Source organism: Hippoglossus hippoglossus, chromosome 19 (genome assembly GCF_009819705.1).
Source record: "Hippoglossus hippoglossus isolate fHipHip1 chromosome 19, fHipHip1.pri, whole genome shotgun sequence".
Taxonomy (NCBI): Eukaryota; Metazoa; Chordata; class Actinopteri; order Pleuronectiformes; family Pleuronectidae; genus Hippoglossus; species Hippoglossus hippoglossus.
This window is the reverse complement of record NC_047169.1, coordinates 2,424,851-2,452,197: the sequence shown is the minus strand read 5'-3', so window position 1 is coordinate 2,452,197 and position 27,347 is coordinate 2,424,851. Positions and strand designations below refer to the sequence as shown.

The 27,347-nt window shown below is 44.6% G+C and overlaps 4 protein-coding genes across 9 annotated transcripts in view; 1 reads left to right on the top strand and 3 right to left on the bottom strand.

Moving 5' to 3' along the window:
- The window catches only part of myo1d (myosin 1D), a 68,212-nt gene extending 65,568 nt beyond the window's left edge, over positions 1-2,644 (bottom strand). The window contains exon 1 of one of the 2 annotated variants that reach the window (XR_004612077.1): positions 2,181-2,644. Coding sequence is in view for 1 of the 2 variants with exons in the window: in XM_034569660.1 (XP_034425551.1) it covers positions 2,181-2,275 (95 nt within the window). In the remaining variant the exon portion in view is untranslated. The remainder of the gene's footprint in view (positions 1-2,180) is intronic. The other variant, XM_034569660.1, reaches the window with a different exon arrangement.
- Positions 2,645-3,660: 1,016 nt separating this feature from the next.
- On the bottom strand, positions 3,661-8,122 carry LOC117752410. Of its 4 annotated transcripts, none has more exons than XM_034569664.1 (10): positions 8,036-8,122; positions 7,884-7,947; positions 7,169-7,243; positions 6,920-6,964; positions 6,288-6,350; positions 6,115-6,157; positions 5,836-6,015; positions 5,487-5,756; positions 5,026-5,115; positions 3,661-4,310 (listed from the first exon to the last, which is right to left on the bottom strand). In XM_034569664.1, exons 3-10 carry the CDS (start codon positions 7,241-7,243, stop codon positions 3,904-3,906), a joined length of 1,173 nt encoding a protein of 390 aa, XP_034425555.1. In that variant the 5' UTR covers positions 7,884-7,947; positions 8,036-8,122; the 3' UTR covers positions 3,661-3,903. The 4 variants fall into 4 exon arrangements, with proteins under 4 accessions (XP_034425555.1, XP_034425556.1, XP_034425557.1 ...); XM_034569665.1 differs by having other exon boundaries at positions 6,288-6,347; XM_034569666.1 differs by having other exon boundaries at positions 6,920-6,952.
- Positions 8,123-10,241: 2,119 nt separating this feature from the next.
- Positions 10,242-17,412, bottom strand: pdk2a (pyruvate dehydrogenase kinase 2a). 2 transcript variants are annotated; one of them, XM_034569663.1, is made up of 12 exons: positions 17,180-17,412; positions 15,439-15,580; positions 14,842-14,913; positions 14,398-14,582; positions 13,435-13,524; positions 13,095-13,172; positions 12,669-12,745; positions 12,480-12,578; positions 11,213-11,323; positions 10,982-11,095; positions 10,418-10,563; positions 10,242-10,377 (listed from the first exon to the last, which is right to left on the bottom strand). In XM_034569663.1, exons 1-11 carry the CDS (start codon positions 17,295-17,297, stop codon positions 10,420-10,422), a joined length of 1,230 nt encoding a protein of 409 aa, XP_034425554.1. In that variant the 5' UTR covers positions 17,298-17,412; the 3' UTR covers positions 10,242-10,377; positions 10,418-10,419. The 2 variants fall into 2 exon arrangements, with proteins under 2 accessions (XP_034425554.1, XP_034425553.1); XM_034569662.1 differs by having other exon boundaries at positions 10,242-10,563.
- Positions 17,413-23,263: 5,851 nt separating this feature from the next.
- The window catches only part of tbkbp1 (TBK1 binding protein 1), a 39,726-nt gene continuing 35,642 nt past the window's right edge, over positions 23,264-27,347 (top strand). The window contains exon 1 of the mRNA XM_034569661.1: positions 23,264-23,452. The gene's annotated coding sequence lies outside the window, so the exon portion shown is untranslated. The remainder of the gene's footprint in view (positions 23,453-27,347) is intronic.

The window sequence follows — 27,347 nt, the reverse complement described above, 5'->3', positions numbered from 1 at the left end:
ACAGCTGATAGTAACCGGGTCCACGAGGATCTGCTCCGGCAGCGCGGCCCGGGTGGAGTCTCCTCCACCTCGGGCATATTTCACAGAGAAATACAGGTTTGATCGAGAGAAGGCGGCACCAGGAGGAACCAACTATAGCCCAACCAGCTATTTAAAGGCCACACACACTGTGACTCAGAAAAACTTTGCATACAAATGGCTCATTGTGTCTGCCGTGTGAAACCTTGTGTGTTAGACACAAGGCTTCACACATGGGAGACAAAGTCCAAACTCAGGTGAGGTCACAACATCTGGAGAGTGAGAGTCAGACGTAAGAGAAACACCAGAGGAGGAAGATTAGTTTCATTCTGCGTTTAGAGGACAAAGTTGAAATACTACGATATGAATAAAGTCCACTAGGTCAATGAAGATGTCACACAGATGTCAGGGCTGGGCCATAAAACCATATCAATAATTACTGCCATATAGTTATATAACAGAAGTCCAGTTTATCTATGTGATGCTGATAAACTGTGCAAATACAGTGAGGAGATATTGACCCAGCTCAGGTTAATAAAATGATTTAAAGTCTAATAAAAGTCTTTTTCATTCATTCTTCATCAGAAAGAAATCTGTCTTTAAACTTAATGAGATTTTATCGTAATAATTACCGATATAAACTGAGATGATCATTTTTAATTTGATACCATTTTTAGCCACAAAGCTCATCCTGCATCTTTCCCATATTTGTCCTTTCTTTTCTCTGTGATTTTACAGCTGCTCATTGTGGTTGTTATCGTTTCAAAAACAAGTAAAGTGTTAATCATAAAGAATGTTTAAACATTTCCTAAATGTTGGTGGAGATCTTTCTGTAAAAAGGCAGATTCGGTGTCAGGTTTGAATCCTTTGAGAACTTTAAGACCTTTTTTCGAAATGGAAAACAAATGTCCTGCTTTGATTGTTTTATGTCTGAAGAGCTGGGACACTTGGTCAAGATCTGTATCAATTTCAAATTTTTTACATCAGTCGGAATTGATAATTATCACGATAAATGTCTCATTATTTCTTGTTTTTAGACGGTTGAGAGTCTTTGTTTAAAGTCTTGATAAAGAGCAAAACATTTAACAACTCAAGGTTAATCAATATCTCCTCACTGTGTTTGCACAATGTATAAATATCATATCTCTGTGTGTAGGACTCTCGTTGTAATAGTACACTGATGAAAGTGATTACAGATACTGTTTTGTATCTTGTATCTTAGTTTTGGCCTGAACACTCTTCAGTACTTCAGCTCATGGACACTTGAAGAGGCTGCTCTCTGGTTCTCTGGTTCTCTGACTCTCTGGTTCTCTGGTTCTCTGTCTCTCTGACTCTCTGGTTCTCTGACTCTCTGGTTCTCTGACTCTCTGACTCTCTGACTCTCTGACTCTCTGGTTCTGTGGTTCTCTGTCTCTCTGTCTCTCTGTCTCTCTGGTTCTGTGGTTCTCTGTCTCTCTGTCTCTCTAACTCTCTGGTTCTCTGACTCTCTGGCTCTCTGGTTCTGTGGTTCTCTGTCTCTCTAACTCTCTGGTTCTCTGACTCTCTGGCTCTCTGGTTCTGTGGTTCTCTGTCTCTCTAACTCTCTGGTTCTCTAACTCTCTGTCTCTCTGGTTCTCTGGCTCTCTGGTTCTGTGGTTCTGTGGTTCTGTGTCTCTCTGTCTCTCTAACTCTCTGGTTCTCTGACTCTCTGTCTCTCTGGTTCTCTGTCTCTCTGACTCTCTGGCTCTCTGGTTCTCTGACTCTCTGGTTATCTGGTTCTCTGGTTCTCTGGTTCTCTGTCTCTCTGGTTCTCTGGTTCTCTGACTCTCTGACTCTCTGGCTCTCTGACTCTCTGACTCTCTGACTCTCTGGTTCTCTGACTCTCTGACTCTCTGGTTCTCTGGTTCTCTGACTCTCTGGTTCTCTGTCTCTCTGGTTCTCTGGCTCTCTGACTCTCTGACTCTCTGGTTCTCTGGTTCTCTGTCTCTCTGACTCTCTGACTCTCTGGTTCTCTGGTTCTCTGGCTCTCTGACTCTCTGGTTCTCTGACTCTCTGGCTGTGAGCTCCAGGCACCTGTTGACACCCAGGCCGCTTTTAGAAGCACATTTCCGGCTGACACGCTGCAGTGAGGTCGCTCCCTGTCTCCTCGGAGCTGCTTCACCTCCTTCACCTGCTGGACTCACCTGAGTTTGAGGTTGGCCATGAACTCCTCCATGGACACGTTGTCCAGCAGCACGAAATCCGCTTTCCCGAACTCCAGGCTCTCGTGCTCGGCCATGTTTCCACCTGGACTCTCACTGGCGCTCGAGGGAAGACCGAGGAAAGATCAAAGAGCAGTGATGTAATTCACCGTTTGCTTTGAAGTGCCGACAGAAGAGAGGGACACCGGCGGCTTCACCGAGCAGCGAGCACCGCCGTGCGCGTTTCCATCCGTGCGTAAAAAAGTCAAATGGTCCTTTCACTCATGTTTAATTCAGCGGTTGTGATAAAACAACAACAACATGTGTCTACGAGCTGGTTCCTCTCCCCTCAGAAGTTCAGATGTTGTTCCAGACGCAGCAGAGGATCAGAGGAACTCCTCATGTCCACGCGCAGTTTCCGTCTTCACGCCAGAAACGCGTCCCGCTCCATCGTGCGCCCGCAGCTGCGTTTTCCTGGAGTTTGGTCTCCTGTGGAGTCAGCCAATGGGAGGGCGGCCTCCCCGTGCAGTGCCCGCCCCCCCCCGGGCTCCGTGCAGAGGTGCCTCTCCAACAAACCAACAAACCCCGAGTGTCAATCAAACATCTGCATCCGAGCTGAGCCCTGTGATCAGCCCCTGGTTCCCTGTTCACACGTTTTCAATCAGTCACAGGAAACACAGGACAAACATGAAAACGTCCCTGATGTCATCTGGGACCATAAAAGGAAAAATAAATAATAAAATTTAAAAATAAAAAAGTCCAGATGTTGCAGATGTTAATAAATCTGACTTTAATCTGTTGCTAGGAGAAGTTCGAGCTGGGTGAAGTGTGGATGTGTTTAAACTCAGAACATCAACAACACACCTGCAGGTTTACTCCAGTGTCAGAGCGCCACCTAGTGGACAACACTTAGAAAGATCAGAATAATGATAAAACAGTTTAACAATTTATTAATAATAATCAACACTGGAGTATTTAATACCACAATCTAAAGGAGAGTAGGTAAGAAAAATAGAAATATAGCCAATAATGAATAACTAGATTACATATATTATCAAATTTAAAAGTGGGTATAGAGTCCAAATTAACAATGATGATCATATAACTATAATTAAAGGACCTTATGTTATAAACTGTACACCTCTACACCTACAGCCTTCAATAATACACAGTATTCATCTTTAGCTTTTCTGTTATATCTGCTTTTCTAATTCATGCAACTTGTGTCCATATTCCCGAGTTGTTTTCTTTTTAAATATTCTTTCGTAATAATTGCAGATGAAATTTAAATGATTTGTAACATAGTTAGATTGTGTATTTAACCGCCCTGAGATAAAACATTTAGATTAGCTGCATAATGTTTGGACACTTGCAGTTGATATTTTAATCACTTTACTGCAGAGAGAACATCAGAAATATAGTTGAAATGTTTTAGTAAATGCACATTGCCTAATATTATTTAATAAATATGAACAACAAACTCTTTTATTCGTGTTTTATTTTATTTAAAAATGTATATTCAAGCATTAAATTAGACACACGTTTACTTCAGGATTTAGCTCTGACACAAAAAAAGCTCAAATTAAATTGCATGTAAGAGAAATAGAAAGTGAGAGAGTGTAAACTTCTACACTTTCTGTATATTTACTGAAACACAAATCCCCTTTCCTCTTCACACACAAGGAAACATCAGAAGACTACACAATTTAAAACCTCTGTCAACACATCATTTTTTCTGTAGAAGCATCGAGCCTCCGAACGTGATGGTCATGGAGGCAGCGTTGGCCCACGACTTCCCGCAGTTGTGTGTGACGTACACACTGGCCCCCTGGCGGAGGAAGGTCATGTACGTGGCCAAGCTGCCCACGGACGAGGGCCGGGTGACCAGCGTGTGGGACACGGCCACCCAGTAGCCGTTGACCACGAGCCACAGGTCCGTCTTCTGGCCGGCGTTGGCGGTTTGAGTGGAGAAGAAGAACTGGTAGACCCCACTGACCGGAGCCCTGAACACCCCGGTGCGGCTGCTGAAGGCCCGGCCCTCGTTCACCAGCACCTTGCTGTACTTGATCCGGTTCACTTTGCCGCTGAGTTGACCCGGGAAGGACGCGAAGAAGTGGACCTGTCTTCTGATCACTGAAACATGGAGAGATCTCATTATCTCCTGTTTCCACCTGAGCACTTTGTGTGTTTCTTGGTTTTATGTGTGTTTGTTTGTCAGCAGGATTTTACAAAAACACAAAAACTGGGAGTTTCCCCACGAAAAGAATCAGTTTTTTGTGTTTTTGTTCACTTTCTATAACATTTTCTCAGAGAATAATTCATGAAACTTAATGAAACAGATCAGACATGTTAAAGGGACTGATGTCTGTGAGTGTGTGGAGTTTGGTGGAGCTTCAATGGATTTAAGGGACTTAACCAAAACCTGCTACTGGGTGACATTCTAGTTTGGGATGCTTCTATTTCTACTGGAAACCAAAAAACATAAAATTAAATATAATGATAACTTTGGTAAATGTGTCTTTTTGTTGTTGTTGCTGAGAGCAGATCTGTTAGTACTGAAGCCACAGACACATTCATTTATAGCTTCATTATTATGATAATGATTATGATAGTTATTATAGCACAAACATACACAAAGTTACAAATAGTTTATAAAGTTTGCATAAACTTGAATGTAAAACCCCATCTCTGACTCGCGCTAAATATTGAACTGAATAGAAAACAATATCTCATCTAACTCTCTGCAAGCAGGTAAATAATCCCACACTTCTTTAAAAATGTTAAAGTATTCCTTTGAAATGAGATCATTGTTTGGATGTTGTGGTTTTAAAAACAGACAGTAACTCACCTTTCTTTGTCTTACACTTCCAGTTGATCTTATCTCGGCTCACACAGGACTGGTTTCTTCTGCAGCGCGAACACACCAGTGTGTTGACATCTGAGAACAGACGCACAACATCGTTCACACGTCAGAAACCCACTGTGGAAAAAAGCACCTGCAAAACGACAAGCTGTGACAGAAGCTTTAAGATCCAAGGGTTCAGATTTGTTCAGTCGAATCTCTTAATATTAATATTAATATGTAATTCAGGGACATAAGATTATCGGGGAGATTGTCTGTAAACAAACAGGAAGAAGTTTGGGTTTAATCCAGAGGCTGGAGAAGAGTGACGGTGCAAGAGATGGTCAGTTCACCTTGATAAACGTGTGGATGAATTGAATTGTCAGACATTCACAACTTGAGGACCCCTGTGGTCAGGACGACTCAATAACCAGATTTCGTTCCACTAACGCGCTGGTGTCACGTACCCGCACAGTAAGCCAGATCACAGGACACCGGCTTGGTGAACTTGTACACGTAGTAGTTGCCGAGACACTTCTTGACCTGGATGGGGGAGGATTTGAAAGCGCAGCAGTTCTTCTTCCAGTGGCCGCAGACCTGGCGGGTGACGATGCCGGCCCTCCTCTTCGGGTGAGGCCCTGTCAGCCACAGCGGGGCGTGGGTGCTGCATTTGTTCACAGGGACGCAACGCTCGGGCATCTGGATACTCTTACCCTTGTAGAAGAGGCGGTACCAGCCTGTGATGAAAAACAAAAGTGATCAGAATCTGTGTCTTTATGGCTCAAGAAAATGTATTTGTACAGGAGATAGAGTGACCTTTCCATTTGACGTTGCGGTCGCACATCCTCAACTTGGATGTGGAGTTGGTGGCGCGCCAGGCATCGTCCAGGACGGTGTAGTGGAAGCAGGGGTCGCTCTTTCTCCTGGAGTCTTCCTCAGAGACACGCAGGTCGTATTCCTCCTCATCACTTGTGCCATAAGTAAGAAGGGTTGTTCCTGCAGATGACATTTTAATTGAGAGAGATTAAAAAGAGAAGGAGGAATAAATAAATTCTGTATATTCACTTCAATAATGTTGTTATTTTATTGACTGACCGAAGTCGCTCTGAGTCTTTTGCTTCAGGCTCTTCATGTTCACCTGTGGATGAAATTAAAGACACAATTAGGAGTTCATGCACAGAACAGATACATGTGGAGGGAAGATTATAGATTAGATTATAGATTACAGATTACAGATTATAGATTAGATTACAGATTAGATTGATCACCTGCGTCAGAGCGTCCTGCTGCTGCTGAAGTGTGGTTTGTTCACACTGTGGATTCTTCATCTGCTGCAGTGAACAGCACAGGAAACAGTCGTTTAACCACAGATTCACACGTCAAAAACATCAAATTAATAATAAATGAGGTTGATTAGAAGTGATTCAGATGTTTCCACTCAGGTTCAAAACAGAGGCAACGTTGCAAAAGATGGATTTTAATGGTTAGTTCTGTTACATTTTAGTATAAATATCTTAAAAGTGAGACCCAGTCAGTGCAGAGAAGAGTTTGAAACTATGTTCAAACCATAAATTAGTGAGATAACATTATTATTTAAAATGTATATTTCATTTATTAGTTTTGTTTCTTTTAATTTTTTATTTCTTCTAGTTTATTTGAGCAGCGTCTCTGATCTTCACATATTGTGAGATGTGTGATAACGTTGTTCCTGTTTTCCCTTCACAGTCTTTTCATTGTATGAATACCGGTTTTACCGTTATTGTTTTGAACATTTCCAATAAATTAAAAAACAAAACTGTCAGAAAACAATGGATAAAGTCCATCACACGTCCAGGACGCTGCCGTCAGATGTCTTTGCTTTGCCTCAACAAACAATAATAAAAAAAAATCATCATTTCACCTTGAAAACAGCAGCAGGTTGAATCTTCAAGCTCTGAAGCTCAGACTGGAAAATAATAAAAAGTGTCACGGAAAAGTTGAGTTGATCGGTGTTAACACGGCGAAATGTTCTATTCTCTTTCTCAAGCTAAAGCTCGGCTCAGTTGTGTGTCTGCACCAAACCAGGAGGTTTTGTTGCATAATGGATGAATTGTTATGTTGCATCTGCCGTTTAGCTTCTGCAGCGTCAGGGAACAAAGCTCACACTCACAGGATTCATGTTCCCCGAGCAGCCGAGTGCACAAGACGACAAGGTTACAAACACAGCCACGGCCAACACAACCATCTGGGGACGACAACAGTTACACAATGTGAGACGACAATTACACGCTTTCTCTTTCAAATGACACGTCTGTGTTTAATTGTCTTCTTAAAGAAACAATGCATTTATGTCCAGATACCTTCTGATTTTATTATTATTATTTTATCTACAACAATTGTTTGACATGAGGTTTGAATTATTTCAGCAAAAAGTTTGTGTTTTTGTTGGTATAAGAAAACACATACATAATATCTACATGTATTATCTATGAACTAGTAAAGTAAAATGAGAATATAAAGGAATCATGAATAATGAATGGATTTAATTCATCTGGATCGTTAACTCAGTTATGTTTGTTCTGGGAATTCAGTGAATTTATATTAAAACAACAGTAATGAACTTAAAAGTTGTGTAAGTTGTGTAAAATAATGTAAAATATTATTTCTAGGATACAACAAAATTACATTTTTATTTATTACTCTCAACAATTAGGATTATGTGCATTTGTGTTTATCATTTTTCAAAAATCTTACTTAGTGTAGACAATTGTATGACTGTTCTTATTTAAAACGACAGTTATGATGGATTTTTTAATTGTTTGCTACATTTAACAAATACCAGTAATTCATGTGGCACTGAGATGATGTAACAGAAGTAAATGTACCTTTATTTCTATGTAATCACCAGCTCGTGTGTGATAAGCAGTTCAGAACAAGGACACGTGTGAACTGAAAGAAAAACAAAATCTTTACATTTCAAATATCTTTTTCCGAACATATCAGCAGATACAAATAAATGCACACGTTTAACTCTTACCTCTTCATGTCGGCGCGATAAGAAACTGTGCCGCAGTCTGACCGTGACCTTATGTAGGCGACGCACTGATGCACCAACAAAGGGGAAACTACAAACGCCAGTTTGACGCCGGCGTTCCCGCTCGGGCCGAGTGTGACTTTTCTCAAGACGACTCGCTGACGCAGACGTTAAATTAAACGGCTGTTGGCAGTTTTGCAGTTTGTTTGGTCAGCGGTGAAACTTTTAATTGTGCAGCTACTTCACAACGTCCTTTAGACGAAGTGTGAAAAGAAACATTAATGTGAGGACGTAAACATCGAAGTTATACAAGTGCAGAGGAAATCACATCTATATAATTAATAGTAGTTATGAAGCACGTCCTGTTCTACAGTCTGACAGCGTTGATGATGGATGTAACATTTACTCTCGAATAAAGTGGAGGAACACAACAAATCCATCTTTAACATATCTTGACTAACTATAGACTGTGTCTCCACTTCCTCCCTCTGTCCAGAAATGAAGCCGAAGTATCCCAGGTACGAACGCTGCCATCTTGCACCGATGATGTCATTCTGCGCCAAAGCGAGCAGAGGATGTAGTCGCGATTTTTCTGGGTCACAAGCTCGGCCAACTGTTTATTATATCATCAAATAACAAGACATTTATGAGCTATACTGCAGCCAACCACCAGGGGGCGAACAATGTGCGTTGGCTTCACTTTTGAGGAGCAGTCACGTCGTCCATCTTTATTCACAGTCTAAGTTTTAATCATTCAGATACTAAAAGAAAAGATGGAAGTTCAGAGTGATGTGGGTTTGTGTCATGTCAGGTTAGGTTGGATACAGCGCCCCCCTCAGGTCCCTTTTACCCCTTCTCCTGTAGTAACACACTGCAAGAAGAAATTTTGTTGTGAAGTTTTTTTATTATTTGTATTTACAATATTTACAATTGTTTCAGTCACAAAAGTGTAGCTATAAAAAATAACCTTTCACATACTGTATGATTAAGATAAATATAATACAAAAGAAAACACGTGTGGACCCACAGCACGTTGTCCTCGTACGGCCCAGTGTCACAAACTGGCCTTTCTTTATCAGAGCTCCAACCTCCTGTGGTTCAACAGCCTGCAGTGAAATCAGCTCAAAAGCACAGAGAACCTGGGCCCTTCGCTGCTGCAGCTCCTATTATATCATAATTAATGCTAATTAATGCACGGAAGACTAATTACATTCATCCTGGTCCGGGAAAAAAAACAAACAAGAACTGATACTAAGATAACTCTGTATCTTTTCACTCAGTGGGAACACTGGTTACCATGGTTTTAAAGAAATGAAAAATCACAAGGGGCGAACACACGTCCACACAGAAATCTCTGGGTTTCTTCTGTCCTCTCTTTATTCTGGAGCGCGGTCGTTCAGTTCGGGAGCAGGACTTTTTGATTTCATGTTCAGATTCTGTAACGCTCACGCTCTAATAGCCCCTGCTTGCGCTCCAGCTCCAGCTGTTCTCACGCTCAGTGCAAACGTCTTTCCTTTTTGTGTGTGTGCAACAAATTCCCCAACCAATAGAACGCCAGGACAGGTGAAATCCGAGAGTAGACGTTTCACCGAGGCAGCGAGGAGTGAAGCTGAAGCTGGTGCACAGGACATCTAACCTCAAGCGGAGGGTGAAGGAGTGTGAGCGCGAGTGAGAGCGGTAGAGAATCTAAACGTGAAATCAATAAGTCCTGCTCTCAAACTGAAAGAACGCGCTCTGGACTCAAGAGGGAAGAAAACCATAGAAATCACAAAAGCAAATTTTGTTCAGATCTACACTTCCCAGTATCACAGTACTGGAAACTTTCCCAAGTAGTTCCAATGAAGGAGCCTTTGGGTGAATTTGCTACTTTAAGGCCTCGGTGACGTGAAGACGACAGGAAGTGGTTCTCGTTCAAATGTTCAACATCTGGTTTCAGTGTTTCCCTCAAACATTTACACGTCATGTAAAATGTCTTCAGATGGGAAAACTTAAACCAGCATCCGCTACTCTTCATCAGTCCACTCATATTCACACCTTTGTTTACTCCCAATGCATGCTGGGTGCTGCCGCCGCTGCCCCAGGAGCACGCACACGCACACACACACACACACACACACACACACACACACACACACACACACACACACACAGCTGATGCAGAAAAAGTGTACACCTCCAAAGTCTCAGTGGTGATGAGTGTTAGTATCCGTTTCCTATTCGTCTATTTTCTCATGAAAAAGCAGCAGAACAACAGAGACTGAAAACAACGAGAACGAGCTACAGGCTAAAAACCAGAGCGCCCCCTTCTGCCTCAGCGGAGCGATGACGTGAGGCTGTGGAGACTCCGGAGGCTTCGAGGTCCGAAGCCTTGCAGCACCAGGACACTTTCACTTGGCCACCTTGTAGTTGCTCAGGTCCAGGGGCTCCGTGCTGGGGATGCACCAGTCGTCCGCCTCCTGGCTCACCTTGTAGTTCTTCAGAGCGGTTTTGTTGTACACAGGCAGCCTCTCGATGGAGTCTGTGGACAGCGCCTGGAGCGAGAAGAACAACGAGAATCAGAATCATCATTGAAGGGATTTAATAAAAAGGTGTTAATTGTGTTTGTGCTCCTGTCATTTGGTTTGTTTGTGTCAGATTACACAAAAACAACTAAAGGAAAGTACTGAACCATTCAATTAAATTTTGAGGAAGCTGGGACATGACACGATGAAGAACACATTGAATTTTGGAGCAGATCTGGATAAATGTGCAGATCCTGGATCTACAAGGCAAATTTGCATTTTATGAGATTATTTTGACAATAATTAGGATATATAGGATATATACATGAACTGGCTCCACATGTCTGCAGAGTCTGGTCAATATTGAACATTTCATGCCCATTTCCTCTCCCTGCTATGTGCTGCAGACTTTCAAACTCCTGGTGCACCATCCCCATGTCTGGCTCACCTTCAGGTAGATGACAGCGTCTGTGCCGTGGCCCTCCATGGAGTAGAGCTGCAGGTCCCCCTGGAAGTACTTGGCGTAGAGTCGGGAGATGGGCAGGCCGTAGCCGAAGCCAGCCTGCAACAGAGCGGGCGGATCGGGGGTTTAAGAGGGTGTACATCTGTTTCAGTGAATCCAAGAGTACGAACGAGTTAATGAATTCAATCCCGGCCGGTTTCTTGTGTCTGTACTCACCAGTGGAGGCCGCGTGTGCTCTCCTATCTGTGGAGCGGGAGCGGTGGAGTACATGTAGCTGAAAAGATTCTCGATCCTGCGAAATGGGACACCGCCCCCCTTGTCGCTCACCTACAGACAGGGACACAAGTAGAGACAGAGACAGGGAGACGGTGAGGAGAACGTGTCGGTGATGTCAGCGGACGAGTGTCACAAACATCTGGATTTCTGTTTGTTTACTTCGCATATCGTCACAGTGAAGGTGCGAGAGGAGTGGAGAGGAACGTTTTATCTTAAGGACGTTTACAACCTGCAGCAGACACAGAGCGACATATCGTCAGGATTATGAGATTTTAAGTTTTGGACGCTTCCTGGTTCTGGGCCTGTGTGCGTTTCCTCTCCCTGTGTAGTGTGTGCTGCCGTTTGGGCGTGACCAGCTGAGCTCAGTTTATAAAGGACCGTTTGGAAGACTACATTCTTGCCAAAATGTCTTGTTCTTGTTACCAGTCCTGACTTTTGCCTCCTCCGCTGCCACGAGGTTCCCCTACACTAGAGCTCTTCACGGGTCAAAATGTGTCCCTGAACCCGGAAAGACCCAGAGATGTTCAAACCTGACCCGGAAAAACCTGGAGAGATTCAGGGACTTTCTGGTGATGAGTCACTTCCTTTAGTCTGAACATTTTGTTGTAATAACACACGAGCATTATGACTGAGGCTCTGTGAATATGAAGGCACACGCCTCATGCAGCTAATCTTATCAGAGCTCAGTAGATTTGCTCGCCTGGCGGCACGGTGCCTAATTGAGGGTGAAGTCGTTGCATAACAGGTTTAGGGAACGATTTGGGAGCCAGTGGAGAAAAAGGGCGGTGACTCACAAACAAAGACTCAACTGATCTGACACTGTAAAATATTAACCCGGGTGAAAGCGTGTTGTCGTTACAGTCGTCGCTGGACTCGTTAAACAGATCATAAAAAAAAAAAACACACCCCCACACCTTCCACATTCACTCCTACAGACGAGTTTAAATCTGCTTTTAGTGTGTGAACATTATGGGAGGAAACAAACACAGACAGCAGCTGTAGAGACTCAGACAGAGAACAGGCCCCTGCTGTTTGTTCGCTTGTTAAATCGAGGCTCTAAACTTCGAGGGTCTCGTTGCCGCTCGGTTCCTTCGAGGGGTATTTGTGATGTTTATTTTTGAGGCTCACTGAAAAATCCTTATCCACCAAAAATAGCCGCAACGTTACTCATCCACCTCCAGCAGCTGTGTTGTAACTCACAACCCACCTTGATTGACATGTCCTCGCCTCCCAGAGACACCATGACTTGAATGGGCGGGAGGTTGTTGCTGCTCTCGTGGGTCTCGATGGTGGCTCTCATAGCGTTCTGCAGGAAAACGGACGCATCACGTGATTAGTCTCATTTTAAAGTAGCGTTAGAAATGACTCATGATGAATTTGAGTTGTATTTCTGTACCTTGAAGAGCTCAAACAGCATGTGATAGAGGTGAGAGGGCACGTACACGATGTTTATCGAGTGGTTCTTCTTCTTATCTGCAGAAACACGGGGACAAAAACAAAGCAGCGTTCCTTCATTTCATCCACTTCATTTAAAATTCATTATCCCTTTTTCCATCGGTGGCAATTATTCTGCTTTGTGAGGACGGAGAGGAGAGGGCCCGTGTGTCAATATTGCCTGATGCAGTCAGCCGGGCCCACTAAGCCATTACTTCAGCTTCAGTGCTATAATTAGAGGCCCATCAGGTCCATCTGGCTGATTTACATACAATCGCTCTGCATGTGCACACAGAGGGCGTCGCTCCTTTATCTGACAAATCTCACCAGTGGACTTTAGCACCACGGAATATTTGCATTTACAGTTACAGTTAGTGTTTACTCTTACTGTTCATCTCCTGCAGTATCAGATCGGGGGAGCAGAGATAGTACTGGTCACACACCATCTTGGCACTGTGGAAGGCGTCTGATGAAAAGCAGATCAGAGATCAGAAATCAGGATTAGAACATAAAAAGAACATGAGTTATTTTTGTGAACACACAATTTCCGCGAGCAGGCTAAATATCGTGTTAAATCAATATAAAACAAAGGAACTAATTCTTGTTTAATCTTAAATCTAGAGGATAAAATGGCGTCGGGATGTGTTTGTTTTTCAAAAGGGTTTCAAAGCAATTATCACCTCATAAATCATCCAAACGCTTCGGCTCCAAACATAATTCATATTTACCCTGGACGACGTCTTCGACCCGACAGAGAGGGTCGATGCTGCCGATGGTGTTGGGGTGGACGGGGTTGGTGGTGCCGTCAAAGATAAGAGCTGCAGAGAGAAAAGGCATCACGTTAATGGAACATCTAAAGAGCAAGTTTAGAGAGAAGTGCGACAGGGAAACATAACAAATATAAAATACGATGCATGATTTAGTATCGAAATTAAGTCTATAATTTGTAAGATGTTCATTAATGTATAATAAACATTCAATGACAATTTGTGGTACTTTTCAATATTCGATAGTGATAGTGGGCACGTTTCTGCTCACATAAGAAGTACTGAATATTACTGTTATAACAGATACTGCTCTACATTGGGAATAAAACATATTTTCGAACATATTTTACTCAGCCTGGGAGGAAATGACAGGTTTGAGATGTGTGAGGAAAAACCCTGGTTGTATAGTTAATGAAACATCGATGTTTCCCTTCATGCAACAGTAGCTGTGAAGCACGACACCATCAGAACAATGACGACACGTCTACGAGCTCACGACTCACTATCATCAGACAGACGTTCATCTGTTCAGCCACCGGATCAAAGAATGTCACAGATAAACGGGAAATCGATGACAAAACAAACCAATGACATCACGTTGATTGTGATGGTTCGATGGTTTCGGTTGTTTTGCTCAAGGACACGTTGACAGAGAGAGGATTGAACCACTGACCTCCAACGCTCTATTATCTTATCACTATGACAACCCGCAGGTGACACATAAACTAACTGACAAATGGAAGGAGGAAGAAGAACGTTTACGTCCCTCTACTAATTCTGTAGTGAAGGTTTGTTCAGATATTTAGTACTTTTGCAGAAGTATTTCCTCACTGGCTTAATTATTTAAATATACATTTTACAGTTTAAAGCCTAACTGGTGTCTAACATCAAAATTATTATGAAATGAGACAGTGAACGACTCACTGTGCTGGTTGATGAGCATGCGGATGGAGATGCGGCTCATGTAGAAGCGGTCCAGGAAGTACTGGATGTTCTGATTGGTCACTGGGTCCTGGGAGAAGGCCTCTTTGTACTCGATGATGCCCTGGGCCATGGTGGGCACGACGTCGTTGTGCCGGTTTCTGATGGTCACCAAGGCGTCGACAAACCTGGGGAGGACGAACGTGAAGACATTCAGGTGTCGGGGGGGAAACTCACTTCTGTCCCAATCCAAGGGAGAGGGTGGAAAAACTTAACCTACTTGGCGGAGGTAAGAAAACTCAGTTACATCTTCCGTTTCCAAAAACCTGATATGAGCTCAGAGCTAAAAATACATCCGCTCGAGTGCCGGCGGGTTGTTGTTTCTCTTTAAGACATGAAAACTAATCACAGATCAGCAGGTCGGAACAAGAAACATGAGAAACTTACTCTCCCAGGACTTTGTGGTCGTCAGGATTCTTGTCAAGGAATTCAAGGATCTCCATTAAGCTCTGGATGTACCTGACAAATCATAACAAACACACACACACACAGACACAGACACACACACACACACACATTAACACGTGTTGTAAATGTGAGACAGACAGAACTGGAATGTTCTTAGAATTAAAAAACAGTGGATTTTGTTTTTCGGTCAGGGTGAATTTCTCACAGTGAAAAAGAAACAGACCACAGTTGAAAACAACGTCACGTGACGTGTGACAAGAAACTGGGGTAAAGTTCACAGCTAAGAGCCCCCCCCCCCCCCACACTCACACTGACACACAAAGACACACACAGGAGTCGTCCAACTCGGTCAGAGGCTGCCGTTGTAATTCAGAGCACGGTGTTGACACAGTGGGGAAATAAAACGGCCTCAGTCCACGGTGATAAACAAGTCGGCAGCTGTTGACTCCGCAGCCAACAGGGGATCTGGATCTGGATCTGGATCTGGATCTGGAGCTGGAGCTGGGTCTGGATCTGGGCCCTGATACGGTTTTGTTTTCTTATTCATAAGTCAGATAAATCAAACCCGCGACTCACCAGCTCTGCACCATCTGCACAGACGAGGTTGTGAGCAGTTTGTCGGGCAAGAGGTTGATTTCCTTCATGATGTTGGAGAGTCGCACAGGAAGCTCCTGTCTCAGGAAGACGAAGGACGTCTTCTCACAGGCGTTGATTGAACCTGAGACAACACACAGACACACACACACACACACACAGCAGATCAGTATTTATTGATAAGCTGATTGGCAGAGGAGAATCCAGCTATTTGAGTTGTGGAAAACTGTGAAGAGATCTTTTTTTTGCATATATATGTTAATTTAGATCTAATCAGAGTAAAGTAATCAATGATAACAATGATGAATAGCTGCAGCTCTATTACTCTGTAGGACCCTGAGCCTCCGTCCACCCTGAGCCTTTCATCTGAAATGGCGTTTGAAACCGACAACGGTCTTCGTCAGACGAGCGTTTCAGCTCCTCTGTGGCGAGCCGTTCACTTCCGATCAACCAGGGGTCTAATAAACCATCCACTTCCTGTGGGCAAGCTGGTTCCCAGCGTGGCTCCGCGTCGAGTCCAACTTGGGTTAACTTTGACCCAGTTCCCATTGACCTGATGTGTGACTGGGCCCTGAGGCCCAATCAGGAAGTGAGCATCGTTTCCAAAGAGTCTAAACTGCAGCCGTGGAGTTTTCAAACTAAAACGAGGCCCGAGGACGTTTTCCAAACTCTCCTGCTGTGTCTCCAATGGGATTTTACCAGTTCGCACATTCACCTGAGGTACAGTCAGTGGCGTGGTGCGTGAGGTACAGTCAGTGGCGTAGTGCGTGACCTCCGACAGGGAAGTGATGTCACAAATCAAAACACAGGTCGTTCTGCACGCACCGATTGTCTCTCGCCTTAAAACCTGCTGCCTGCTAGGCTTGTATACAAATATGTGTTTTGTCCCCTATTTGACGAGACGTGGAAAGGAAACCGCCGTCAGCCCCTGGCGACGGGTCCCAGGATTCTCACAAGTTTGAAAATACGTCCCTGCGTCCGCTGTGTAGCCAAGATGGGGACAAATGAGGGTGGGAGACATTTCAGGTACTTTCAGTGGAGCACGTTTCTGCACTGCACAGTGTGAGGACACTAACTGAAAATAGCACAAGTCCGTATGGAAACTGAGACACAGCACTCGTATTAGTGACACATTCTTGTGTCAGCATTGATGTAGTTTAACTGTTATACTTTAAAACGGACTTAACAAGCAGTTTGAAGTGGTCAGCTGGGAAAGTGATGGACAGTTTCACCATTTTTAGACATTTTGACCAAACTTTAAATTCAATTTTAGTTAGATTTTTTACAAAAAACACATAAAAAATGGCTGCAGCCCAAATAATAATCATTATATTATTTTTAAATGGATATTTCCAGGATGTTTAAAGCATTTTAGTCTGTAAATAGTCACACTATCTGTGTTTCTGCTCGTGAACCTTCACTTGAGACGAATCCCTCTGCAGGATACGTGTCCTCACTGACCTGAGAGCTGCAGCCTCACTGTTGTGATGCATGTTTTCAGCAGCAGTGCAGCTCTCAGGGCCCAGACGCTGCAGAGCTGAGCTGACGCAACTCTGTGCTGCTGTGTGAACACTAGTCTGCTGCTGCTGCTGCTGCTGCTGCTGCACACTCTGCTCATGCGTTCACATCTCCTGCACACATGCATTGGGATTCGAGCTTGCAGCCACATGATCACATCACCAGGGACACATGATGATCGACACCGGAGCAGGTCGGTACTCACCGAAGTCGAGGAACTGCTTCATGGAGAGCGGGGAGGGGGAGAACTTGGAGAAGTGCTCGATGTGTTTGGGGACACTGGCCAGAGCCGCGTTCTTCATGATGAACCGCACCAGCTTCATCGTGGCTGACGAAGAGGAGGATGAGGACAGAGATGTGACTCGTTCGCGCTCGTCCCGGTTCCACCGACTGACTGCTCCAGCTGACCGGAGACGTGCACGCGCCTTCGAGGGACCGGCGGGGACGCAGCGCGCTCCAGCCAATCAGAGGCCCGGGAGGGTTTATTTACGTTCGCAGCTGGCCAGTAGGAATCGCCGGGGGGCGGGGTTAGATATGTCTCTGTGCAGCCACATCCAATCAGGAAGCTGCTGTGTCTGTCTGTGATTGTGTAATAGTGTGATGTATTGATCACGTATCAAACAACCACCACGAATGTTATATATAATAATAATATAATAATATAATACAACTTTATTCATACAGCTCTTTACTTCACAAAGTGACAAAGTGCTACATTTACATCTCGGTTTATAAAATACAATTTTTATGCAAACAAATTTTGTTCACCATACCTGCAGATATACTTATTATAGTGCATTTTATAGTAAAGTGTGTATTTCAATATCTCATACACGTATACAAATACAAAAACATCCTTGTGCGATCAACATGCACATTTCTACACAAATATCATTTATATCTGTAGTGAAAGAAGTATATTATGTTTTGTACCTATTGTCTGTATTATTAATTATTGTTATTTTCTGTTTCATCTTGATCTTGTCAACAGATTCTAATTCAGGAAATTAAGAGGAGGGCAATATAAAAAAGACATATTTTCTAAGACATCCGGCAAATAATGAACAATATAGAGTTCATATTGATCAGAAATTTATCTTATTTAGATCCACTGATCATTAGGCGTCATATGGAATAAATTACATCATTATGAAATAATATTATTACGATATAAAAAGATAGCATTACCTGGCTGGGGTGTTTTAAAGCGTGTGCACAGCATCGCACCTCAGATGCTGTTTATTCATATTAGTAAATTATTAAAGGTACGATATGTAATTTCAGCCACTAGGGGTCTCTCGATCAAAACAATCACGAAACAACTAGTGTGACGATGTTGTGAAGCAGCGTGGGATCATGGGAGTCGTTGTCTTCACCACTAATACCAATGAAAATCTACTTGATGCGATTAGATCATGTGTTAAAGTTTTAGGAATAATAGAGATCGTTACAAGTGACAGATACAAACAGTGGAAGTAAGAAACGAGTGGTTACCTGAGTGTTTGTCCTTCGTCATACGTCTTTACGAAGTTATAGCAGAGACGGACAAAGACGCAGGTAAAGATGTGACGTCTCCTCACTTTGACTTCGGGTTTGAACATTGTCGAAAGTACACAAGTCAACAAAATACAGAACAAACAGCAGGTCGAGTTGGTTTCAGACTTTTAAAGAAGAATTGTTTCATATTATATCTCTCACTTATAAAAAGTGCACACGCAGGAGCAGAACTTTAAAGCTGCTTATGAAACTTATATCCATGCAGCGATAACAGTGGGAGTTGTTTACTTCCTCTCCTCCTGAGGGACAGAAGTTCACCCCGTGTGAACGATTCCACAGGAAGTTTGCCATCGATGGTTTTCAATAGAAATGCCTCGGTCAGGGAACAGAGCGTCCTGGTCAAATCTCCTCTTACATAAGCTGCGTCAGTACAGTAGGGAATGCCTTTGTGCAGCCGGCCCGTCGCGCCTCACCATCAAAACAAGCAGGTGTTTTTTTATACATTCTGTCGCTGCCGAACTCCGACGGTGATATCACAGTGAAATGTCAGAAATAAAACATCAGAATAAACTAAATATCACGACTCGTTTTAGATAATCAGATGATTCCCTGCCAGACAGTCACAAAACATGGATTAGTCATAGTTGCTTCCAGACGACAGTTGTTTGTTGTGCCGCGTCTTTTATGCTCTAACAGGATTTCCTCTCAAGTCGCTCGGGGCCAATTCGAACAGAACATTTGGGATATGAGCCGTCCACCTGACATTTACACAAACCAGGTGTTTTCTGCATTTTGCTGTGTTTTTCTGTAACAGACACTTGTCACGCGAACACGTTTTGAATCTACCAGTCGCAGGTGGAATATGTGGTCCTGCAGGCAGATGTGTCCTTTGAGGGAGAGAAGAGGAACTGACGGATCTCCAGCTCCAGAGGAGAGAAGGTTGGACACTCGTCGTCCAAAGCAAACCACTCACTCACCTCTACTCACCACGTCCTCCTCCTTCCTATTCTCCTTCTTTGTTTCTGTGCGATAAACTCACTGGTTGTTCAGTTTTGTGTTTTATTTGAATCATTATCTCTCTGCTCTCCAGCCTCGTTGCTGTGAACCTCAGCTTCTCGGGCTCGTCGGCCTCCTGCCTCCTCCCAGGCTACAGTGAACTCCATGATGTAAAGAGTCCATCCCTCTTCCAGCAGAGTGATGCACAGAGTTTAATGTGGGATGCAGAGGGCGCAGGTATCGGATCCACCCACAGGATCAGCAGATAACCTGAGTTTTGGTTGTTGCAGAGAGAAAACGTCTGATCAGCTCATCCCTGAATATAAACCTCACTGTCTAACACTAGAGAACTTTTACTTTCAGTACATTCTGTCAAAGCCAGTCAGTCATGGATGTAATGGTGGTTTATCAATTGCTCATTAAAAAGAGCAGCAGGTTGCAACACAATCCATTATTTATGAATCATTGTCGGATAATAACTTCCTGTTGCATAAACCGACCCCGGAGACACGTCCAGTGGAGAGTGGTTTACTGGTCGGGGGTGGGGTGCAGGGGGTGTTGGGTTTTTGGCTCCCCACCCAGTACTTTTCCGCTCTCCATCCCGGGGCCTACATTCCTGCCAGCAGCCAGCTCCTATTCCCGACTGTCAACAGCACGGCCAAACAGGCATAAACGCTGGGCCGCTGTGTCAGAGCCGTATCTGTTGGAGAGCGAGCCAGCAGACAACAACAGCTCCAGTGGAAATTTACCCTCGCTGCGGGGGCCGGGGGGGGGGGGGGGGGGGGGGGGGGGGGGGGGGGGGGGGGGCGGCGGCTGACGACCCATTAGCCTGAACCGGGGTCACTTCAGTGAGAAGCTGCGTCCAAACGCCAACGACTCCTCTCACAGGATGAAACACGGCCTTGAATGAAAATCAAACTTCCTCTCGAACTCCGTTCCTCCTCGTTGCATGTTCCTGCTCGGCGTCTCTTTTAAAAAGGACCAAAAGTTTAAATAATTAATCAAGCCCTTTGTGTTCTTACAATTCATCTGACCAGTGCAATCATCACGACATTCACGGAGAGGGACGCTTCTCTTCACGAGGCGACGCACGAGAGGCTCCACTAATCAAGCGCCTGAATACAGCTCTAAATGGTCATTATGATGAAGTGCTGACACTGAACAGTGAAATTAAGTAACAAGCGAAGGACGAATGAAAACTTGAGCATAAACTTCATAAACTTCTGTCGCCAAAAACTTCTTCAGTGATTTGTTTTAAATTCTGCCTTTTGAGCTACGACACTGTCCCTGATATTTACAGCATGACTCCATGTAGCTTCAAGCAGACACACTGTACATATTAAATAATATTATATATATCTGTATCTGGCAGATGCACATACACAAATACACATAGATGAATATTCGACCTTGAAGAAAAGAACGACTCATAACCGCTGAAGGAGTTTTGAGAAGGACAGTACACGTGGAGTTCTTCTTCTTTTTCCTGATGTTAATAATAGTTGGTCGTTTATAGGCTGCCGCTCTCACAGACGTCATCTGTTGCCTGAAGGCTCGGTGACACGAAGCTGCTTCTGTTTCATCTGCCCACTGTTTGCTGGACTGGTTTCAGAACAAGAACGGATAAACAGCCGAGGAGAACATGAATGAATCAGTGACTTCGATTCAAGACTAACTAGAAAAAGGCCTGTTTATATGTAGGATGTGTTACATAAGGACCACCCACAGGTCTGTTAGTTGTTTGATGAAGAACGCACCCGGGGAGAGGGGGGGGGGGTGATGGTTGTGCGCTCTGCCACTGAATGAGATTTATTATATGATCCCTGTCGTCAGAAAACAGCTTTCGTTCAAAGTCGACCTAGAATTTGAGTTTTTCGGTTTCTGTTTGAGACTCAAATCTGTGTAGAAGCCACATTCTCAGACGTATGAAGTAAATCCAGGGCTTGATGCTCTGCCAGGACATATCTCATCAAATATATCATGAAAGTCTATTTTTATAAATCTGTTTTAGGAGTTTTATCTGACCCTCAGTGAGATGAATATGAGATGATAATTGTGTTTAGAGGAAAACAGTCCAATACTGCAGCTCTGTGTATAAATGCATCGGTATGAATAACAAGTACAATAATACACAATATCCTAACGTATACTACAAAGTTATGTATAATATATGTTCAGTAATTTACACACTACAGTTTGCAGTAATAATAACATATGAGGTAGATATAATGGAAAGTGAAGAGAATAATATCATGTATTATAGTATATATATTATATAGTATTGTGCAGTAATGTGTCACAGATATTTTACGACTTTTATTTCTAAAATATATTCATAACTGCACTTTAGTCTCATTCCTCTCCTCTCCTCTCCTCTCCTCTCCTCTCCTCTCCTCTCCTCTCCTCTCCTCTCCTCTCCTCCTTCTTCTTCCTTTCCTCTCCTCTCCTCCTTCTTCCTCTCCTTCTCCCTCTCATCTCCTCCTTCTTCTTCCTTTCCTCTCCTCTCCTCCTTCTTCCTCTCCTTCTCCCTCTCATCTCCTCCTTCTTCTTCCTTTCCTCTCCTCTCCTCCTTCTTCCTCTCCTTCTCCCTCTCATCTCCTCCTTCCTCCTCCTCTCCTCTCCTCTCCTCTCCTCTCCTCTCCTCTCCTCTCCTCCTTCTTCCTCTCCTTCTCCCTCTCCTCTCCTCTCCTCTCCTCTCCTCTCCTGGAACCCTGAGAATTGTGTCATCAAACTCTCGGATGACGCAGGTATCTTGGGCGTATTGCACGAGAACAGCAGCCTATTAGTTTATGGGCAGAGTTGTGAAACGGTGCGATCAGAACCATTTCACAGTTAATGTGAAAGAGATGAAGGAGACCCGGAGGCTCCTGATCCATCACGACTCCATCACTTACATCTGCTACACAGGAAACTTTACCTCGGCCTGGAGGGAGGCTGGTATATGAAGTTTCTGTTCCTGGTGTCAGTAAAGTCTGTGTTTCCTACCAGCAGGGCTACTTTATAATACTCAGAATACTTATTTTGGACTTGTAAAGCTGCCATATAAATAGAAACTGTTGTAGAAAAACACACAAATTCACACTAAAGAGATTTATATAGAGCCCAGTTAATTACATAAATCATCTAAATGCCCATTTACACAGTTTGGAGATTGATTCCACTTAAGGATGTAGATATGTGCATTCCTCAACTTTAGTGTTATTGTCTCACAACAATGATTTGTGCACATCTACGACAATTCTGCCCAAAGCTTTTATTTGGTATTTAATAATGAGGAATCTATTAAAAACAAAGATTATCATGTGGAGTTGTGAAGTGGAGCAGAGGGCAGGGACATGTTGACCTGCAGGGTTCATGTTGTGTTTGTGGTCCCTGACTCTTTCTTCTCAGTTTGTCACTTCTGTGCCACATGCTCACATTTCTCCTCAGTCTGGGAAACACAAGGTGTGAAGAGTTCGCACCTAGAGGAGGAATCCTTGTGGCTTTAAATGTCCCCGTGTTGTTCGGATGCCTGAGCTGTAAAACAAATGCTCCTCAGTCCCTGGTGGTCTGGAGCTGCGAGGGACGCACTGTGCCAAACATCCTGGAATGAGAACATCACAGCTCCACTCTCCAAGTTGAGCCTCCGAGAAGCAGCGTGACTCAGGGCAGAGGAGACATGGATGTTCTCGTTAAGAGGAGAGCCTGACGCTCCTATTCCCGCGACATCATCATCCCACACTGCTGGAGCTCCACGGTGCGCGCTGCGAGCCTCAGTCCTGCACAGGAGCAGCTACAGGCGGCGCTGCCACAGGAGCCCGGGAGCCAGGCAGCAGCAGGAGCAGCAGGAGCAGGAGGAGCAGCACCGGCAGCAGCAGCAGCTTCTCCCCGGGACGCACCGAGGGACAGAGGGGCGCTTTCTGTTTTTCGGAGGGGGTGCTCTGCCCCCGCCTCCCACCACCCTCCTCCCAGGCCATGGCACCCACGGATCGATCGACGGGAGCGCGTGAGTTTATCTCCTTTTATACAAGCCGCCGATGTGCACGATGCTGGAGGTGCGCACGGAGCAAAGTGGACGCGTATAGCGGCGCAGCGGCATCACAGCCATGTTTTTAATCACCGCAGCCTCCGTCCGGACCGACACAGAACACCGGGGAGGCGAGATTCTAAAGCCCCCAAAAAAAACATCATCGTCCGCTGTGTTTATTCATCACATTTTCTGAGCAGGGACACAGCTGATGCATGTAGAGGCTCCATCTCCTTAAAGGAGACGCGTGCGTGTGCTCAGCATCAGCACCACGCAGGGATGCTGTGGCCGCAGGCAGCCTCCAACTTCAGCCCTCTGCTGACGGAGGGGTCGCCTGCATCTGTCGGGCAGCTGCTCTGGGGCCTGTTTTCACATCTCTGCACCTTAGTGTCCGAGTTGAGTTCCAGGAGGGAGAAAAACCTCCGCTCAGCGTTTCACCAGGACGACTGAGCTGAACTGGCACTGTCGCCTATTGAATGTGAGGTTATGTAGCAGCCACCAGCAGCGTTAACATCCACATACAGACACACTTTTCTGCGCAGCAACATACCTCCTAAGAATATTTATGAATTTTACGTTGTTCCTTCTCAAAAACTAAACTGGATTTTTGTGCAAAAATGATATTTATGCAGGGGAAAGGCGTGCATGTGCAGAAAGAGAGTCGCTGTGACAGAGGGAAGACGCTGCTGCCCTTTTCACTCACAATAGAAAAACATGCAAGTGGATGTGGCAGCGCTGAATACCTGCTGGATGCTGTGAGATGTAGGGACGAGCGATGTGATTCCACTGTGCACGTTCTCCAGGATCATGTTTCCCTGGTTTGAAAAACATCCACAGTCTGATTCAGGGAGCTCATCTGCTGTCGGAGCATTTTGTGGAACATTTCCGGCTCGTAAATACAAACTGTGCACATCAGGCAGTGAAAAATGTAAAGACGCCGCCTGCTCTTGTCTCTCACGTCTGAAAAACATGTCTGACAAAGCGCTGAATGTTTAGAGATGTAGGGATGAGCAGTGTCACAGTGTTTTCAGAGAGTACATCCCCCTGCTCCTGTTTAACTTAAAGAGTCTGAGGGAGGAGGCTCACCGGCTGTCGGAGCATTTTGTGCAACATTTCAGGCTTGTACATAAAAGTGAAAACTGGAAGACGCTGCTCGCCCTTTTCACTCACAATAGAAAAAAACGTGCACGTGGAGCTGGATGTTTTGAGATGAGCAATGTCACCGCTTCCCACATTTGTGAAGTTATTTCAGTTTGTACACCCTCCAGGACCGTGTGACCTCGGCTAATGACACAAACAGTCTAATGTAAGGTGCTCATCGGCTGTGGGAACATCTCGTGGAGGCTTGTAAATACAAACTCTGCACATCAGGCCGCGCACAATGCAAGACGCCACCTGCCCTTTTTACTCACAATAGAAAGACGTGCACGTGGACGTAGCAGCGCTGAATGTCTGCTGGATGTTTTGAGGTGTGGGGACATAAAGAGTCTGATTCAGGGTGATAATGAGGCTGTTCCCACTTCATATGAACACAAAGGGGAACACGAAGGAAGCTGCTCGTCTCTGAGGGAACTCGATGTGGATGTAGCTGCACTGAAGACACACAGGTGTCAGATTGTAGTTCCTGTACGAAGCGAGGATCTGAGGGAGCCGGGTTCTGTGGATGAGGAGCCGACCGTGACTCGCTGCTGGAGTCCTCACTGGAATCAGAGTCAAGTGTGAAGCGCTGATAACTTTGAGTCTAAAAAGCAGCTAAAACCTAAAAAGTGACTCACGCTGTTCACATCTCTGATCCACGTCGTTATTTCCCACACTCAGAAAAGCCTGATAATTAGCTCCGTGCCACAACTCTGCCAGTCAGAGCCTCCGCCTACATGTGGAATCAGCAGGTTACATAAAAAAAACTCCCTGTACTTGGCGTCCTCGCGCGTTGACCCCCACCTCTTCATTAGAAGTGCTCAGCCCACCCTTCTCGTGCGTTCCCTGTGGGTGCTGTCCGCCGGTGCTAATTTAGGGAAGTGAATCATGGCTGGAGTCTACCTGATAATCACCAGCCGTACAGTCACCGCTGCTCTGCCGGCTCTCGTGGGGTCTGGGCTTGTTTTGCTGTTTTTCTGCCCCTGTTAATCATGTTTGTTTTGGTTTTTTCATAATGGGATGGCAGCGAGCTCCTCTGTGCTGGAAGCTGTTGTGTAATGTGCTTTGTTATGTGCTGATGAACGCTGCTGAAGCTGTTTGTCTCTAAACACGATGCACCGGGAAGAGCCGAGGGTTCACTCTCACCAGGAAATGAAATGATTTTGCTTTGAAATTAGATTTCTACCGAGAACATGTTACATCTATGGTTTTGTCTTAAGATAGAGATTTTCATTATCAGCCATAATGTTTTAACCATCCGAGGTAGAAGCCACAATTCCGTATGATATCAACTGTGTTTTTCAGAAACATGTGTTTTGTTTGCGATGGCCAGGAGAAGTAGAACCCTACCCACAATCCTCAGGGGTACAAGTGACAGCTGAGCTCACTGTTACCATGGAAATGTTCACCACAACCTTACATTTTTAAGATTGGGATTCATGGGCCTTAATTGAAAGGACTGAAATCTATGAGATTGGTGCAGCTTGATTGAATTCAAGGGGACTGCTGGGCCTCGCTGGATGTTTGTGGTCGACTGAGTGCACTTTGAGTTTTGTCGTGTCTCATCGCACGAGGACACTTTACAGGACAACGTGAGACACGGCCTTCAAGGGTTCATTTTATTTCTGGAGTGTTTTTTGCATCTGCATTGTGCCAGCTGACCTTGAGGAGTGTTTGCTTCTGCGTTTCTCCCTCAGTGTGTTGACGGAGGGTGTGTATGTGTCTGTTTATGTGTGTGCGTCCGTGGGTGTGTTACTGACGCAATCAGACGAGGGAACATCGGCGACTGAACAGAGGAAGTGTTTTTTCTCTCCGCTGAACGAATTCACCTGCAGCAGCTGAAACCGTCGCCGTTCGCACGACTTGTTCGGTGTTCTGGAAAATGTGACTTAACCTGGAGACTCACAAACACGTCACCGAGAAGAGAATCACACTGCAGCTGCTCAGGGTCTCATTTTAGATCAAATTATTATATCATTCAAAAGGACAAGAAAATATTTCAACTCGTGAAAAAGGAAGCTTTTGAGAATCGTTGCCTCAGTGTTGCAAAGTTTTTTGAAGGATGTAAATATGTGCTGATGATGAAAGCTCAATTCACATTCAATCCAAATCTCAAATTTTCCCTTTTAACCTTCTTATATGTGATTAAATGAGTAAAGGCAGATTTTCCTTGGACTTTTCCAACTTTTACTTTTTATCTAACAGCTGGCGGAATAACGTCGTAGGAGATGTGAGGACACGAGACAAAATCTGTCTCTTTAACGTGTGAGTGGGAATATGAATGGAATATTCTATTAGCAGCTCGTGGTGTCTATGTAAACATCGTAATTCAATGCAAACACAGGTTGTTTGTGGCGTTTTGGGGCAAACGGACCTGAACGACCTGGACGTGCTCTCTGAGTCGTCCCTGAACACCCCCCCCCCCCCCCCCCCCCCCCCCCCCCCCCCCCCCCCCCCCCCCGTCAAACACCCTGAGGGTAACAGCACCAAGCAGAACTCACTGTTCCCCCTTATTAATACATGTAATCGTCTCCCTCTTCGTTAGTGAACTAGTTCTTCTCACAGAGTAAAACAGCGAATACATTTTAAAACCCTCGGATGATTTAAGTCAGTCGACAAAAGAGCGAGTGGAACCGAATTCCGGCCTCTCAGCTTCGTCACTCGCTTTGAGAAAACGGTGAAAAAGATGACGCAAGGATCTTTTTGTTTTGAAACGATGGCCTTGGCTTTCTCAGCT

Coding starts and splice junctions, on each gene's coding strand:
- LOC117752410 (XM_034569664.1), bottom strand. CDS start 7,243: ATGGTTGTGTTGGCCGTGGCTGTGTTTGTAACCTTGTCGTCTTGTGCA. Junction 6,158..6,287: donor AGCAGGACGCTCTGACGCAG/GTGATCAATCTA, acceptor TTTCATCCACAG/GTGAACATGAAGAGCCTGAA. Junction 5,116..5,486: donor TGATCTGGCTTACTGTGCGG/GTACGTGACACC, acceptor GTCTGTTCTCAG/ATGTCAACACACTGGTGTGT.
- pdk2a (XM_034569662.1), bottom strand. CDS start 17,297: ATGAAGCTGGTGCGGTTCATCATGAAGAACGCGGCTCTGGCCAGTGTC. Junction 13,525..14,397: donor CATGCTCATCAACCAGCACA/GTGAGTCGTTCA, acceptor TTCTCTCTGCAG/CTCTTATCTTTGACGGCACC. Junction 11,324..12,479: donor GCGAGGACATGTCAATCAAG/GTGGGTTGTGAG, acceptor CCCTGTCTGTAG/GTGAGCGACAAGGGGGGCGG.